The sequence below is a fragment of the Trachinotus anak genome, unplaced genomic scaffold (assembly GCF_046630095.1).
Source record: "Trachinotus anak isolate AG129_WGS33_773 ecotype Australia unplaced genomic scaffold, CSIRO_AGI_Tana_v1 ptg000012l, whole genome shotgun sequence".
Lineage (NCBI taxonomy): Eukaryota > Metazoa > Chordata > Actinopteri > Carangiformes > Carangidae > Trachinotus > Trachinotus anak.
In genome coordinates this window covers 55,376-72,173 of record NW_027273863.1, presented here as the reverse complement: position 1 = coordinate 72,173, position 16,798 = coordinate 55,376, and the positions used below count along the sequence as shown (strand labels likewise).

General features: G+C 43.4%; 2 protein-coding genes across 2 annotated transcripts; one reads left to right on the top strand and one right to left on the bottom strand.

Annotated features, from left to right (window-relative positions):
• Positions 1-911: 911 nt before the first annotated feature.
• LOC139629324 (transcription factor 7-like 1-A) lies at positions 912-9,394 on the bottom strand. The gene is made up of 11 exons (XM_071491874.1): positions 8,754-9,394; positions 7,600-7,668; positions 5,275-5,373; positions 3,544-3,603; positions 3,162-3,229; positions 2,968-3,036; positions 2,616-2,772; positions 2,148-2,255; positions 1,987-2,035; positions 1,443-1,745; positions 912-1,090 (listed from the first exon to the last, which is right to left on the bottom strand). Exons 3-11 carry the CDS (start codon positions 5,311-5,313, stop codon positions 912-914), a joined length of 1,032 nt encoding a protein of 343 aa, XP_071347975.1. The 5' UTR covers positions 5,314-5,373; positions 7,600-7,668; positions 8,754-9,394.
• A 47-nt stretch (positions 9,395-9,441) lies between these two features.
• Positions 9,442-13,935, top strand: LOC139629320 (transcription factor 7-like 1-B). Its single transcript, XM_071491870.1, has 9 exons — positions 9,442-10,021; positions 10,691-10,857; positions 11,398-11,457; positions 11,772-11,839; positions 11,965-12,033; positions 12,229-12,385; positions 12,746-12,853; positions 12,966-13,014; positions 13,256-13,935. The coding sequence occupies exons 2-9, from the start codon at positions 10,708-10,710 to the stop codon at positions 13,933-13,935; spliced, it is 1,341 nt and encodes a 446-aa protein (XP_071347971.1). The 5' UTR covers positions 9,442-10,021; positions 10,691-10,707.
• The last annotated feature ends 2,863 nt before the right edge of the window (positions 13,936-16,798 follow it).

The following is a 16,798-nucleotide window of genomic DNA, read 5'->3' as shown; positions in this document are numbered from 1 at the left end:
AGTTTCCAACTCTTGTCTCTGTGCGTCTCTGCTCCGGGGTCCTAACCTAATAGGGAACTTAACAGAAGTGTTGGTAGAACAACTATCACTGAAAGCTACAGATGAAAGCTGAAGCAACGTCTCCACCACAGGAAGACTGGCCCTCAGCTCTGTGCATCATACACACAAACAACAGGGTCTTCTTGTAGATGTAGAACCTGGAGTCCTAAAACGCTCATACTCTGGTGTAAACACACTTTTCAGTGCGGACAGTGTAAACTTTTGAAAGTAAGAATGACAAACAGTGCAGTTTTTGGATGGATAGCAGGACAGGGAACTGAGTCAAGTCTGACATACAGACATATACAGTATATGTGCACATATTAGATTTGCATATGACTGGTTGAGATCGTGGCACAGGCTGATTGGTTACCAAAAACACCAGACGTGTGGGGTGAGAGAGGGGGAGAGCGAGAGACAAATGTGAATGAAAGAGGCCTAACGATACAGGAGTCTTCCTGATTGAACTTACGCTGAGCTTCACTCCTCACATTGTGGGAGCAGCTGAAGAACTCTGCATCAAGACAATGATAGAAGCAGATCATAGCAGAAGTTTCCTCAGGGCTCTTTTCACACAGAGCTGATCTAGACTGTCATATGTACAAATCACTTCATTTACAGACACACAACAGGAACAAGACAGGAGCAGTGGGGGAGGTGGGGGGTGGGGTGGGATGGAGGGGATTTGGGTTGGGGTTGGGGGGCTTGAGGGAGGTGGGGGGTTTGCCTCCGTCTTGCATGTGTGTGAGCTGGATGCCTCCTTCTCGAGTGTGTGTGTGAGTTGGACGCCTCCTTCTCGAGTGTGTGTGTGAGTGTGTAAGATGCCTCCTTCTCGAGTGTGTGTGAGGTGGGGAGGATGGAGGGAGGGGAAGTTAGGAGTAGGGGTATAGGGGTGGAGAGGGTTGGGGCTGGTGGGGGTGGTGGGGCTGGGGTGGAGGGAGGTTGGGAGTAGGGGTATAGTGGTGCTGAGGGTTGGGTTGGTGGGGGTAGAGGGAGGTTGGGGGGTTGGGAGGGTGGGTAGGGGGGATTAAAGGCACCCTGACCTCCAAGACTCCAGCAGGTCAATGGTGTCACAGAAAGGAGTTCCAATCTTCTCTCTAGGTGTGGAAGCCTCCACCACGTATGTCTGTGAGGGGGGAGGCAGGAGAGAGGTTGAGGGGGTTGGAGGCGGGGTTGCAGAGGGTGGTGGGGGTGAAGGGAGGTGGGGGGTTTCGGGGAGGATGGGAGCGGGGTTGGGGTATGGGGTATACAGGGGTGGTGGGGGGAGGGGGGAGGGGTAGGAGTTTGGGGACGGGGATATGTAGGGGTGGTGGGGGTTGTGATGGAGGGAGGTGAACGCCTCCGACTCAAGTGTGTATAAGTTGGAGGCATGCATGGGAGGGGGGTTGGGGTAAGGGGTATACAGGGGTGGTGGGGGGAGGGTGGAGGGGTAGGAGGTTGGGGGTGGGGGTATGTAGGGTGGTGGGGGTTGTGATGGAGGGAGGTGAACGCCTCCGACTCAATTGTGTGTGAGTTGGAGGCATCCATGGGAGCGGGGTTGGGGTATAGGGTATACAGGGGTGGTGGGAGGAGGGTGGAAGGGTAGGAGGTTGGGGGTGGGGGTATGTAGGGGTGGAGGGAGGTGGGGGGCTCCATCACCACTGTCTGTACTGCGGTGACACACAGCCTCTTCTCTTGCTGTGTGACCTCAGGCTCAACAGCAGACGCTGCAACACAAACCAACAACAACACAAACACTGATCAGTCACTGAGAGTTTGTAACATCTGAAAACCAGACGCTGCTTCTTAAACCTGCTCTGAGGAACATCTTTAGTGCCAGTGTCAAATAAAATCACAATTCAGATTCATGTTCATGTTTCTGACAAGTTATGCTCCTCATTGTTATTCATCACTGTTTTCATCACGTCACATGAAAACACACAGTGATCCACAGAAATATTGTTGCACCTTCAGCCCTGGTGGGAGCCTTCCTCCTCACCCTCTTCCTCTTTTTGCCCTACACACAAACAAACACATTAGGCTTTCCACCTGATGTCAGCGACTGTGTTGCATCATCGTGTGTAATGATGTAAACATGTATGAGTTGTATGTCAGTGTAGTGTACATACATAATTCTGGCTGCAGGACCACTCTGGGTGTTGCTGGGTGTGGCGCCGCCTCTCCTGCTCTGCTTTCTCATAATATTTCTCCTGCTGCTCCTTTGACAGGGACTTCCACTGTGGACACACGACAACACACTGTCAGCGCACACATGCTACACTACAGGCTGACTGGTGCCCAAACACAGGCATGAAAACATGTTACCAGATACACACAGATCCACATTAATAGGTGCAGGCCCTGCAATGCAAACTCCCACATGTGTCATAAAACACTGGAAATCCTGTCTAAATGTCAACATGTTTTCTGGTCATGTGACAGGAAACAAAAATCATTCTCTTTCAAGAATAAAAATACTCCCAAGATGTGAAGATTTGTGATTAGAGGAAAATTTTAGAAGTGTTGTTTAAAACAGTGCATCAGCTTTTACCAAACTGTGATGAGGAGTCTCAAACAAACAGAGCAAAGACACTCACCCTCTGTCCCAGGACGGTGTTGACGACCGCACTGTTGCTGTTTTTGAGTTCGGCCACAACATTTGGCCTCTGCTCCTCCCTGAATATCATGAAGGCATTTGGTGGCTTCTTGACATAGGGCCGGCCTTCATCCTCCAGGCTCTCATGCTTTCTCTTTCTATGGGAAAACAGAAAAAACAGAATAAGAGCATCACCACAGCGACTGTGAGGAGAGACGTATTTTAGAAACAAGCAACATCTTGGTAGACAAATAACAGACACCTGAAGCTGTGAGAAATGAAATATAAGGTGAGTGTGATTTGATTGTTGTGGTTTTCCAGTTCCAGATGCTGAGCCAGTCAGGCTGACTTACTGTGACAGGGAGGTGTTGGGTGGAGGAGCAGCAGGAGCAAGAGGAAGCCCGTACACCACCTCTCCGTTCCTACATGAATAACATCAGACAGATACATTAGATAGCAGAAAAAAGTGTGTTTGAAGATACAGAGGCTCACAGATGTGCACGCTCATGTGTGTTTGTTTGCTTTTGTGTTTGTGTGTGTTACTTACACTATTCCAAGAGGAACCAGGTTCTCCTGTACACCATCAGGGAGCCTCACCACAGGAATGTTGTTGTACTGGAGACACAAACACACACAAAACAGGTGATTAGATGAGCTGCACCATCATCTGCAGCACCTGTCCAGCAGGTGTCAGAGTTTACCCTCTCTTCAAGTTACAGGAACTGCTTTAATGAACTTCAGAAGCACCTGTGGAGACCCCCATGAAAAACTGTTCAACTTTACAGCAGAGATAAACATGTTTACAGCCTGGTACAGAAAAAAACTGGTACAACATTTTCCCCTTCATGACGATCATCCATATCACAGTGATGCTGCTAAACCTGCTGTCTCTGCCTCTTCAGAGTGGGTGTGGTTAACCAGGGTCTTACCTGGTGAAGAGGAGCGGCTGCTGGTTGGACATAACATCCAGGCCACTGATATGGCAGGTACTGTGAAGAGAGAGGGGAGGTTAGCCAACTGCAATACACACTCTAAATATTATCTTCCATATATATGTAAACACTGGATTTTTTCTGTAAACCAACACAGGTTTAGTCCAGTAAAAATCACAATGAGCACCACAGGAACATTTATAGTTTGAGGAGATTCTGTTTGCTTGCTCAGACAATTACAATACAAGGAGACTGAATTACCAACAGACATATGGTAAAACTGACACATATTTATTCCTAACCCGGCCTTCTATGATCCCTGTCCTGATCTTAATATTGTCATCCCAAACCTGACTTAACAAACAATGAAAAAAGAATAAAAAAACAACTACCTGTAGTACCCTGTAGTACATCCCATGTACTACAGGGCACCTACCTGTAAAATCTGTTACTTTGATCTAACTCAAAAAAGTTAAGGCAACATTTTCCAACCACTTTTTGGAAGTTTCGTGAAGTAATTGGTATTTTGAGTTGGGAAAACTTCATAATGTGCATTTCACTGTTTGCTAAAAGATTAAGCAGAATTTGCCAGAAACAGCCAAGAAATTGAGTAAAACCTATGTAAAAATGTCAGCATATTAAACACAAGTAACATTTATATGAAAAATTAAGAATTTGATTTGAATGAATTCATGTACTCTATTTTATTGATTTTGACGAATTCTCCCTTTCTTTGTCTTAAAAGTGGAAACTGCTTCAAATAATTAGGAGTAGGCTGCATGCTTTGGCCAGATTGCCGAGATTAGTCAGCACTGGGATTCCCTCGATGATGATGCCCACCACATCTGGCTCATGGCTAACATAGATCCTCATACTGTGCTTTGTCAGGTCCTCATGCACGCTGGTCTCTGCTGTTCCCTTTGACATACAAACACAGTAATTAAGACAAACTGTCTCATTTGTTGATGAAAAATAAATTAAACAAAAGATATGTGGTTTAATTCAGATAATGACAATTTTGTGAAGATCACTTTGAAAACTACAAAATTCCAGACAATCCTAATTTGAGATCTTGTACATTAGACTTAAGACGTAAGGTGCATTTCCATCCACTTGGTTTTATTCGCATTTTCAATTCACACACACAAAAAAAACAAAAACAAAAAAAAAAAACCTGAATAGAAACAGCAGAAAAAAAAAGAAATCTTGAAATATCACTTAAAAAGTTCATTTAAGGTGGATTTTATTCCATCTACTTTCATTAAATTTGAGAGAGAAGTTCTCTCCAACACTGTGCAACTTACACCAAAAAAGTATAGATGGATAAACAGTGCTACAAGTAAGAGGAAAAATATGCAGTTTTGATTTTTGGGTGAACTGTCCCTTTAAGAAAAGATGGCAGTAGCTACATTTCAAGTGCTGTATGGGAACCTTTCCCGTCAATGAGTTCTCCACAAGAAGTTCCTGCAAATGTTTCACAATAAAAGCCTTACTCAAAAGTAAAGGGTCTCTGTCCACTGAAATGCTAGAGCAAACAAAACAACGAAAGACAACCACTCTGTGGTGCTGGGCTAATCAGCTATCCCTGGGCTCCTGCTAACTGACTGCATGCTGCTAGCTCTCTCCACCTCCACCTGACAAATACCAGTTCAGTCGGTTCACATAAAATCAACCCAATTTAAGCTTGTACACCAGACCGATCCAACCCTGCTATTAAACAATGCTTACATAGTAGTCAGAGATGAGCTCCTGTCCACTCTCTCCCATATACTCAATGAGGCATCTCAGAGTTACACCTCTCTTCTTCACCGTAGAGGCACTTGGGTCCTAGAGTTAATAGAAGAATAATGAATAAATTCATCTTACAGGCAATTTCACTCCAAACCTGCAATACCATTATTACTGTGGGTCTGTATCACTTATTCAGTTTCTTTTGTTCAACTTTAAAATCTGTTAATTATCGAAACTACTTTAAACTATTTTGAAAACAAAAAATGTTAAATGTTAAAATCACCCAGATAAGCAAGATAACTGAGCAACAAACTGCTCAATGTACTACTCAATGGGAACATGGGAGAAACATTTGAGCATCTTAATATCTGTTTTAATGCATCCTATAATTAAAATATTTTCACAATTTTATCTTGGCTTCAGATGGCTTTTTCATCTAGAACCGCATTTTCTCAACCACACGTATGCATAGAAATATGGCCATATTATAGTTGAGAAAATATAGTTCCAAATTATGAGGCAGACTGATGGGAAGATGAAGCAGAGGAAAAAAAAGTTTGCTTGAAATTTTTGCAAATATATTAGAAATAAAAAACAAAAAAAAAATCACATGTACATAAGTATTCACAGCCTTTGCCATGACACTCAAAATTGAGCTCAGGCGCATCCTGTTTCCACTGATCATCCTTCAGATGTTTCTGAAACTTGATTGGAGTCCACCTGTGGTAAATTCAGTTGATTGGACATGATTTGGAAAGGCACACACCTGTCTATATAAGGTCCCATAGTTGACAGTGCATGTCAGAGCACAAACCAAGCCATGAAGTCCAAGGAACTGTGTGTAGACCTCCAAGACAGGACTGTATTGAGGCACAGATCTGGGGAAGGCACAGAAAAATTCCTGCAGCATTGAAGGTCCCAATGAGCACAGTGGCCTCCATCATCCATAAATGGAAGAAGTTTGGAACCACCAGGACTCTTCCTGGAGCTGGCTGCCCGGCCAATCTGAGTGATGGGGGCAGAAGGGCCTTAGTCAGGGAGGTGACCAAGAACCCGATGGTCACTCTGACAGTGCTCCAGCGTTGCTCTGTGGAGAGAGGAGAACCTTCCAGAAGGACAACCATTTCTGCAGCAGTCCACCAATCAGGCCTGTATGGTGGAGTGGCCAGATGGAAGCCACTCCTCAGTGAAAGGCACATGACAGCCCGTCTGGGGTTTGACCCAAGGCACCTGAAGGACTCTCAGACCATGAGAAACAAAATTCTCTGGTTTGATGAAACAAAGATTGAACTCTTTGGCCTGAATGCCAAGCGTCATGTCTGGAGGAAACCAGGCACCACTCATCACCTGGTCAATACCATCCCTACAGTGAAGCATGGTGGTGGCAGCATCATGCTGTGGGGATGCTTTTCGGCAGCAGGAACTGGGAGACTAGTCAGGGTCGAGGGAAAGATGAATGCAGCGATGTACAGAGACATCCTTGATGATAACCTGCTCCAGAGCGCTCTGGACCTCGGACTGGGGAGAAGGTTCATCTTCCGGACAACAGGACAACGACCCTAAGCACAGCCAAGATAACAAAGGAGTGGCTTCAGGACAACTCTGTGAATGTCCTTGAGTGGCCCAGCCAGAGCCCAGACTTGAACCCGATTGAACATCTCTGGAGAGATCTGAAAATGGCTGTACCGACGCTCCCCATCCAACCTGATGGAGCTTGAGAGGTTCTGCAAAGAAGAATGGGAGAAACTGCCCAAAAATAGGTGTGCCAAGCTTGTAGCATCATACTCAAAAAGACTTGAGGCTGTAATTGCTGCCAAAGGTGCTTCAACAAAGTACTGAGCAAAGGCTATGAATACTTATGTACATGTTATATTATTGTTTTTTTATTTTTAATAAATTTGCAAAAGTTTCAAGCAAACTTTTTTCACTTTGTCATTATGGGGTATTGTGTGTAGAATTTTGAGGTAAAAAATGAATTTAATCCATTTTGGAATAAGGCTGTAACATAACAAAATGTGGAAAAAGTGAAGCACTGTGAATACTTTCTGGATGCTCTGTATATAGCATAAACAGATATTGATTTTTCATGTGATCCTTGGCTACCATATGTGTTTCTCCCTTGTCCCCACTGGAAGCATGCCGCCCCATATCTACTGTAGGCAATACACTGATAATAGACAAGCACCTCATTCATGCCCATTTCAAATAAACCAAACTATCATTTTACTTATTCAAGAAAATGAAACATAATAGTTAGACACAAAAGTATGTTTTGCAACAACCTGAGACATTTATGTTAGTCTGACCCACTTGGGTACTTACCTAATGTGTACCTGAATGACAAACAAAGCTTCGTAGGGTTGGTCAAATTGCAATAGCTCTGATGGTCTTCTGAAGAAGAAATATAAATGAAAGAATACAGGTAGTTAACTTATGATAATATCTGGAGGAAGGATGTTAATGCAAATAAGTTAGACAAGAAAATTGCAACTTCTTTTCACTTGAACAAATAGTTTTAAAATGTAACAACAATGTTCAGACAAATATATCAACAGATTAAGGTTAGGTACTTGCAACCAACAAAATCATATAACAATTTAATTATGAAATTGGGTTAGGCATTATGTATATTGCTCATAGTGGGCATAGACTTTTGTTAAGCCATAATACCAGTATATTCAAATCTGTACTCCCTGAAGAATATTTAATTAGCCATTGTGTTTTGTTGACACTGAAGCCAATTTACTTTATTGTTGTTTGGAATGTGACAGGCCTCTCTGCTGTATGTGTAAAAATATTAATAACTGCATCCTTCAAATATTTTATGATCTTATTAAACTTCAATGTGTATGTAAAATTGGGTAAAGTCATGACATGTCAGGCTGATAAAACAACAATATGATTTTCTCTGAGCCTCCAGGGCTCCAAACATTAGGGTTAAATTAGCATATGAAAATAATATTTCATAGAGAGATTTACACTTCCAAACAAAATTTGCTCTAGTTTTGACAGACAGCTGGATCAGGGCAGTGAAGCACCAACACCTGGTTCTGTCTGTGCTCCGCACCGCGCCCCTGTATGTAGGTGCTGAGACACAAATGTGACCGTAATGACCGCAAAACGCAGGACACTCCCACACAGAAATAATACGCCTGCTCAATAATATGGTAAATGACAAATCATTTTTGCTTTTTTTTAAAAAAAAAAGATTAATGGCCAATTTATTTAAAATGTCAAACTCCTACGCCAACAAGGGGATGGCATTTGTTAATTATAAAAAGCACACAAAGTGAAAACAGTATTTGGCTAAAGTTAACCAGTTGTTTGAGATTAGAGCACATTCATAACGCCATGTGGCGGCGGCAACATTAGCAAACATAATGGAGGAAACACGGACATGCTTTTGCAAAGTGCGTGATATGAATTACGGTAATTCGGGTAAAATCTAACTTTAAACAATACAAACAGTTACTCACATGTGTTGTGTAAAGTATTATCCCTCCTAGACTGACTCTGCGAAAAATGTCTTTAGTTGCTGGAGAAGACCGGAGTGACAGACTGGCCGGGGCTGCTGCAAATGGGCGGGTCGCGTCGTTTTACTTCTGATATAAACTGTTAAAACTGAGTTTTGTAAAATCAATTTATGGTGAAGTCCTATAAAATTAGTTTTATTATAGAAAATACTAAGTTACGAAAATATTCACACTTTTTATTTACGGATAACTCAAAAAAATAAAAAATAAAAATACTGTACTTTCAGCTTTGTTAGCCACATTGAGGAAGGATCACACAGTTTGCACCTGCTACACAGTATTTCTTCACAGCGATGGGAACTACATCAGTTGCCATGGTAAATGATCCACTTGCCCGCGCCTTCCTCACGAAGCAAGAATGATTTTAACGTAAAGTGTCCCTCTCACAGAAAGGTTACGACAGTCCCACAGGAAGTTACTTCACAATAAAAGCAGGACGTATAGCTTGCAACACAGGTGTATGCAACATTCACAAAATACATAAGTTGCAAACTACATCTTATGTGAACATATTAAAGCAAATAGCACAATACATCTTAAAATTCATACAAAATAATATGTCTGATGAGAGCACATAACTTAACAAAAAATAAATTAATTTATTGGTATAAATATACTTTTAAAAACAAAGTCATATGGACAGTACCACTGAAATATGTTTTACAATGTACAAATTATTGCGCAGTATTAGCAATCTAACATATGTTAACATGATATATGCTAACAATACTAATACATACTGTATAACTGCTGATAATACTTCAGTACTTTTTCTGAGGATTTTTCCTTTTACTTGTAGTGAAGTATTTTTACATTTTTGTAATAATACACTGACCTCAGTTTTCCTATTCACCAGTCAATACCAGCAGCTCAAAACAGAGTAAATGTACTTAATTACATTCCAGCACCCAGTAACATGTGAATGGTCAGAAAAGAGATTGGGACATTGATAGTGGTTGTCATGGTTACCAGTAAACTGTATTGGCCATGGATGAGAATATTAAAATGGAATAGAATAGAACAGAATATTTAAATGACTCTGTGATGATGATTCTATGGAACGTGACACACAACGAGACACTGAGTTGGTTCAGTTCACCTGAAGATATTACAGAGTTAACAGAGTCAGAGACAACTGGGAACTGAAAAACCCACAGTAAAGACAAGATACACAACCTGTTAACCAACCACAGCACCAGTAAACGCAGCAGGTAAGTACTGAAATGACACATTCTTTTAAAGCAAGGTTTGAATGTGTTTTCAAATTGTTTTTGTTCTCAAATGCATAAACAGTAGTTTTAGTTTTAATAATTTAGATAGACCTGACTCTCTAAACACACACTTCTATCAACTGCTATCAATAAAACATTATTTCTCAAACCAAAAAATAGTTGAGAAAAGTAAAGAAACTCAGTTTATTGGGATATTGACTGATGGTTAATACAATTACAGCCCAGGGAAGAGACTTCAGATTCTTTACTTTAGTAGAAGAAGCAAAACCACTATGTAGAAATATTACAAGAAATTTTATGATTTAACTTCTTAAGTTTAATCACATTTTATTGCTTAAAATCAAAAGCACTGGCTTCTTTTGAAGGTTGTATCCTTAGGTTATATTAGCGGATTATTAATACTTGTAAGCTTTTTTCAAATGTTTAATGCAGAGGTGAAAACAATTACTATATGTTTATGGACAGTTTAATATTTAACAAATGCATCATATATTAAATGAGCTACATAAACTCTTTATCTGCAAAGTAAGTAGTCACTTTAGCTGTCAGGTAAATGTAGTGAAGTAGTAGTTTGTAATTGGTACTTTTATAACTTGATGCTGTTCCCTATAAAAATGTCTCAAAACCAGCTTCCTGTCACTGTCACAGGTTCAGTAAGAGATACAATGGATCTCAGAGAAGAGTTTGAACGCGTCATAGCGGGCATGGAGTGGCATGAGATCCATGACACTGTGCTGGCGATGGTCAATGAAATGCTGGGAGGTACACCCAACCCTCCACCCCCACCTCCACCCCCAGCCTACAGCCAGGGACAGGTAAGATACTAGGTATAGGTTAGATTCATAAGAATCTGAACACTACCTGATTGATTTTCTCCTGAACGGCTGATTGATGAATCAGTTAATTGTCTCAGCACAAGCTGTAAACTTTAGTTCTTCTGTGGATTATCTTTAGGCAGGAGTTCTGGGATGTACAACATTGCACCTACATGAAAGGTTACTGATGTTATTCATCTTTGCTTTGGTTGTTTTTTTATTCTTTTTTCATTGTTTGTTAAGTCAGGTTTGGGATGACAATATTAAGATCAGGACAGGGATCATAGAAGGCCGGGTTAGGAATAAATATGTGTCAGTTTTACCATATGTCTGTTGGTAATTCAGTCTCCTTGTATTGTAATTGTCTGAGCAAGCAAACAGAATCTCCTCAAACTATAAATGTTCCTGTGGTGCTCATTGTGATTTTTACTGGACTAAACCTGTGTTGGTTTACAGAAAAAATCCAGTGTTTACATATATATGGAAGATAATATTTAGAGTGTGTATTGCAGTTGGCTAACCTCCCCTCTCTCTTCACAGTACCTGCCATATCAGTGGCCTGGATGTTATGTCCAACCAGCAGCCGCTCCTCTTCACCAGGTAAGACCCTGGTTAACCACACCCACTCTGAAGAGGCAGAGACAGCAGGTTTAGCAGCATCACTGTGATATGGATGATCGTCATGAAGGGGAAAATGTTGTACCAGTTTTTTTCTGTACCAGGCTGTAAACATGTTTATCTCTGCTGTAAAGTTGAACAGTTTTTCATGGGGGTCTCCACAGGTGCTTCTGAAGTTCATTAAAGCAGTTCCTGTAACTTGAAGAGAGGGTAAACTCTGACACCTGCTGGACAGGTGCTGCAGATGATGGTGCAGCTCATCTAATCACCTGTTTTGTGTGTGTTTGTGTCTCCAGTACAACAACATTCCTGTGGTGAGGCTCCCTGATGGTGTACAGGAGAACCTGGTTCCTCTTGGAATAGTGTAAGTAACACACACAAACACAAAAGCAAACAAACACACATGAGCGTGCACATCTGTGAGCCTCTGTATCTTCAAACACACTTTTTTCTGCTATCTAATGTATCTGTCTGATGTTATTCATGTAGGAACGGAGAGGTGGTGTACGGGCTTCCTCTTGCTCCTGCTGCTCCTCCACCCAACACCTCCCTGTCACAGTAAGTCAGCCTGACTGGCTCAGCATCTGGAACTGGAAAACCACAACAATCAAATCACACTCACCTTATATTTCATTTCTCACAGCTTCAGGTGTCTGTTATTTGTCTACCAAGATGTTGCTTGTTTCTAAAATACGTCTCTCCTCACAGTCGCTGTGGTGATGCTCTTATTCTGTTTTTTCTGTTTTCCCATAGAAAGAGAAAGCATGAGAGCCTGGAGGATGAAGGCCGGCCCTATGTCAAGAAGCCACCAAATGCCTTCATGATATTCAGGGAGGAGCAGAGGCCAAATGTTGTGGCCGAACTCAAAAACAGCAACAGTGCGGTCGTCAACACCGTCCTGGGACAGAGGGTGAGTGTCTTTGCTCTGTTTGTTTGAGACTCCTCATCACAGTTTGGTAAAAGCTGATGCACTGTTTTAAACAACACTTCTAAAATTTTCCTCTAATCACAAATCTTCACATCTTGGGAGTATTTTTATTCTTGAAAGAGAATGATTTTTGTTTCCTGTCACATGACCAGAAAACATGTTGACATTTAGACAGGATTTCCAGTGTTTTATGACACATGTGGGAGTTTGCATTGCAGGGCCTGCACCTATTAATGTGGATCTGTGTGTATCTGGTAACATGTTTTCATGCCTGTGTTTGGGCACCAGTCAGCCTGTAGTGTAGCATGTGTGCGCTGACAGTGTGTTGTCGTGTGTCCACAGTGGAAGTCCCTGTCAAAGGAGCAGCAGGAGAAATATTATGAGAAAGCAGAGCAGGAGAGGCGGCGCCACACCCAGCAACACCCAGAGTGGTCCTGCAGCCAGAATTATGTATGTACACTACACTGACATACAACTCATACATGTTTACATCATTACACACGATGATGCAACACAGTCGCTGACATCAGGTGGAAAGCCTAATGTGTTTGTTTGTGTGTAGGGCAAAAAGAGGAAGAGGGTGAGGAGGAAGGCTCCCACCAGGGCTGAAGGTGCAACAATATTTCTGTGGATCACTGTGTGTTTTCATGTGACGTGATGAAAACAGTGATGAATAACAATGAGGAGCATAACTTGTCAGAAACATGAACATGAATCTGAATTGTGATTTTATTTGACACTGGCACTAAAGATGTTCCTCAGAGCAGGTTTAAGAAGCAGCGTCTGGTTTTCAGATGTTACAAACTCTCAGTGACTGATCAGTGTTTGTGTTGTTGTTGGTTTGTGTTGCAGCGTCTGCTGTTGAGCCTGAGGTCACACAGCAAGAGAAGAGGCTGTGTGTCACCGCAGTACAGACAGTGGTGATGGAGCCCCCCACCTCCCTCCACCCCTACATACCCCCACCCCCAACCTCCTACCCTTCCACCCTCCCCCCACCACCCCTGTATACCCTATACCCCAACCCCGCTCCCATGGATGCCTCCAACTCACACACAATTGAGTCGGAGGCGTTCACCTCCCTCCATCACAACCCCCACCACCCCTACATACCCCCACCCCCAACCTCCTACCCCTCCACCCTCCCCCCACCACCCCTGTATACCCCTTACCCCAACCCCCCTCCCATGCATGCCTCCAACTTATACACACTTGAGTCGGAGGCGTTCACCTCCCTCCATCACAACCCCCACCACCCCTACATATCCCCGTCCCCAAACTCCTACCCCTCCCCCCTCCCCCCACCACCCCTGTATACCCCATACCCCAACCCCGCTCCCATCCTCCCCGAAACCCCCCACCTCCCTTCACCCCCACCACCCTCTGCAACCCCGCCTCCAACCCCCTCAACCTCTCTCCTGCCTCCCCCCTCACAGACATACGTGGTGGAGGCTTCCACACCTAGAGAGAAGATTGGAACTCCTTTCTGTGACACCATTGACCTGCTGGAGTCTTGGAGGTCAGGGTGCCTTTAATCCCCCCTACCCACCCTCCCAACCCCCCAACCTCCCTCTACCCCCACCAACCCAACCCTCAGCACCACTATACCCCTACTCCCAACCTCCCTCCACCCCAGCCCCACCACCCCCACCAGCCCCAACCCTCTCCACCCCTATACCCCTACTCCTAACTTCCCCTCCCTCCATCCTCCCCACCTCACACACACTCGAGAAGGAGGCATCTTACACACTCACACACACACTCGAGAAGGAGGCGTCCAACTCACACACACACTCGAGAAGGAGGCATCCAGCTCACACACATGCAAGACGGAGGCAAACCCCCCACCTCCCTCAAGCCCCCCAACCCCAACCCAAATCCCCTCCATCCCACCCCACCCCCCACCTCCCCCACTGCTCCTGTCTTGTTCCTGTTGTGTGTCTGTAAATGAAGTGATTTGTACATATGACAGTCTAGATCAGCTCTGTGTGAAAAGAGCCCTGAGGAAACTTCTGCTATGATCTGCTTCTATCATTGTCTTGATGCAGAGTTCTTCAGCTGCTCCCACAATGTGAGGAGTGAAGCTCAGCGTAAGTTCAATCAGGAAGACTCCTGTATCGTTAGGCCTCTTTCATTCACATTTGTCTCTCGCTCTCCCCCTCTCTCACCCCACACGTCTGGTGTTTTTGGTAACCAATCAGCCTGTGCCACGATCTCAACCAGTCATATGCAAATCTAATATGTGCACATATACTGTATATGTCTGTATGTCAGACTTGACTCAGTTCCCTGTCCTGCTATCCATCCAAAAACTGCACTGTTTGTCATTCTTACTTTCAAAAGTTTACACTGTCCGCACTGAAAAGTGTGTTTACACCAGAGTATGAGCGTTTTAGGACTCCAGGTTCTACATCTACAAGAAGACCCTGTTGTTTGTGTGTATGATGCACAGAGCTGAGGGCCAGTCTTCCTGTGGTGGAGACGTTGCTTCAGCTTTCATCTGTAGCTTTCAGTGATAGTTGTTCTACCAACACTTCTTCTTTATCTTTCTACTTTTCATCCAGATATGTGACAAATGAAAACAGACACACAGGTGATTAAATCAACAGTTTCTTTTATTGCTGCTTTATATTTTCCACAAACTACTCTTGTAGATGCTGATTGTTTTCTGCTTCTGTCAGATTGTGGTCAGAAAACCTTCAGGGTCAGTTTTAGAGCTCATCAGCTCTATTTCTCAGCTCAGGTGTGGTCAGACCACACTGTGCTGTCTCTTCCTGTCAAACTAGTGATGAGTAGCTCAGTCAGTGTGTCACTGCTGCAGGCCTCCACCTAACTCACTATAAGAGAATCTGAAGAGTCATCAATGTTTTTTACCCAGCAGGTAAAAGACACTGATGTCAGGACAACGTCTAACGCCAACATTTATTTGACTGGCGACAGATGATGTTGTTATTTTGTTAGTTTTAAGTTGTGTTGTTAAGTGACCAAAATCCAACGTCCAGTCTGAACAGTATATGCAATTTCAGGACAGTCCTGAAACTGCATTCTCCGGTACTGCAGGAACATGTTGTTGCTACATCCCACTTCTCCGCTGGTTCTCAATGCTTGTGAAACACTGAGCTCAAAGAGCTCCGCAGTCACAACAGGGATTATCACAAACACCAGAAAGGTGGTGCACGCCTCACAGACGGAGGAAGTGAACGTAGAAGTCACAGCTGAAGGATCAACTGTCAGTATTTTAGCATTTAGCATTAGCTTATGATTTGATTTGGGACACATGCCAAGGTCGTCAGATGGTGCATCCAATCAGCAGCTTCTTCGCTGCTGAAGCTGCTGATTTGACTCTTTCAGTTGTTGTGTTGTCACCCATGGTTAATCATAACCTCATCATGTGACTTTTGTTTTTACTCAGTAACGATTTCAACTTTACTGCATTTAAAGTAAAATATTTGAGTTGAGAAATACTTAAATATGATTGAAGTTACTGATTTTGAAAATGCCGCTGGATCCTGGGAAGCAGAGCTCTGTCTGTTGTCTTAAACTGGTGTATAAAAGGATTACAGAATACAGGGGTTGAGCACACAGGTTGTGTTTTGTAAAAAACTGATCTCATGACAAAATCGAATTAGTCGTTTGAACTGTCTGGCTGAAAATATACAGTGATCAATGTAATGATCAATGCAATGATCATGTTAAGCAGAGAACACTTATGTTTCTGTAAGAGAGGGGAGGGGCCTCTTTGAACTGAGACACAAGTGCGGACATGAAAATACCTTTGGGAGAGTCTGGCCATCTGAACAAAAGCTGTGGGTTTCAGAAGCTTCGTTGATGTGAGTATTTTGTCAGGGCTGAACAATGGCTCGGACTCAGATGCAGATTGACACAGTAGCGAGTTCACAATGTCCTTTAATCAGGCAAAAGTCGGTACACTGGAGATCAGTCCGCGGAGCAAAGGTATCAAAATCGGTGGGCAAAGGCAGGGTCAAAAACCAAAAACTAGACAAGATACGAGTAAGGCACATGGGGAATAAAGGCTGGAACGTAGTCATACAGAACTAGACGAACTGGCACAGAAGGGAGGGAACACAGAGACTGAATACTCAGGGAGAGGGAAGACAATGAGACACAGGTGCAGCACATTAGGGCAGAGCAGGTAATCACACAAGGGGAGGACACATGAGGGCAGGAAGTGAGGAACCTGAAACGAGAAAAGAGGTGAGTCTCAAAATAAAACAGGAAGTACAAGACAACACACTAGGGGAAACAAAAAAGGGAACTCAGCTATCCAGCTGAGGCATGTCAGTACCCCCCCCCCCCACGGCCGGCTCCAGACGGCCCAGGTTCGCCAGGGTGGGCCCGATGGAAGTCCCGGATGAGGGAGGGATCCACAATGTTGCT

Excerpts from the sequence above, each read along its gene's own strand:
- LOC139629320 (XM_071491870.1), top strand. The coding sequence starts at position 10,708 with ATGGATCTCAGAGAAGAGTTTGAACGCGTCATAGCGGGCATGGAGTGG. Across the intron at positions 10,858-11,397 it reads CAGCCTACAGCCAGGGACAG|TACCTGCCATATCAGTGGCC; the intron begins GTAAGATACTAG and ends CTCTCTTCACAG. Across the intron at positions 11,840-11,964 it reads CTGGTTCCTCTTGGAATAGT|GAACGGAGAGGTGGTGTACG; the intron begins GTAAGTAACACA and ends TTATTCATGTAG.
- LOC139629324 (XM_071491874.1), bottom strand. The coding sequence starts at position 5,313 with ATGGGAGAGAGTGGACAGGAGCTCATCTCTGACTACTAT. Across the intron at positions 3,604-5,274 it reads AGCTCATCTCTGACTACTAT|TACCTGCCATATCAGTGGCC; the intron begins GTAAGCATTGTT and ends CTCTCTTCACAG. Across the intron at positions 2,036-2,147 it reads GGTCCTGCAGCCAGAATTAT|GGCAAAAAGAGGAAGAGGGT; the intron begins GTATGTACACTA and ends GTTTGTGTGTAG.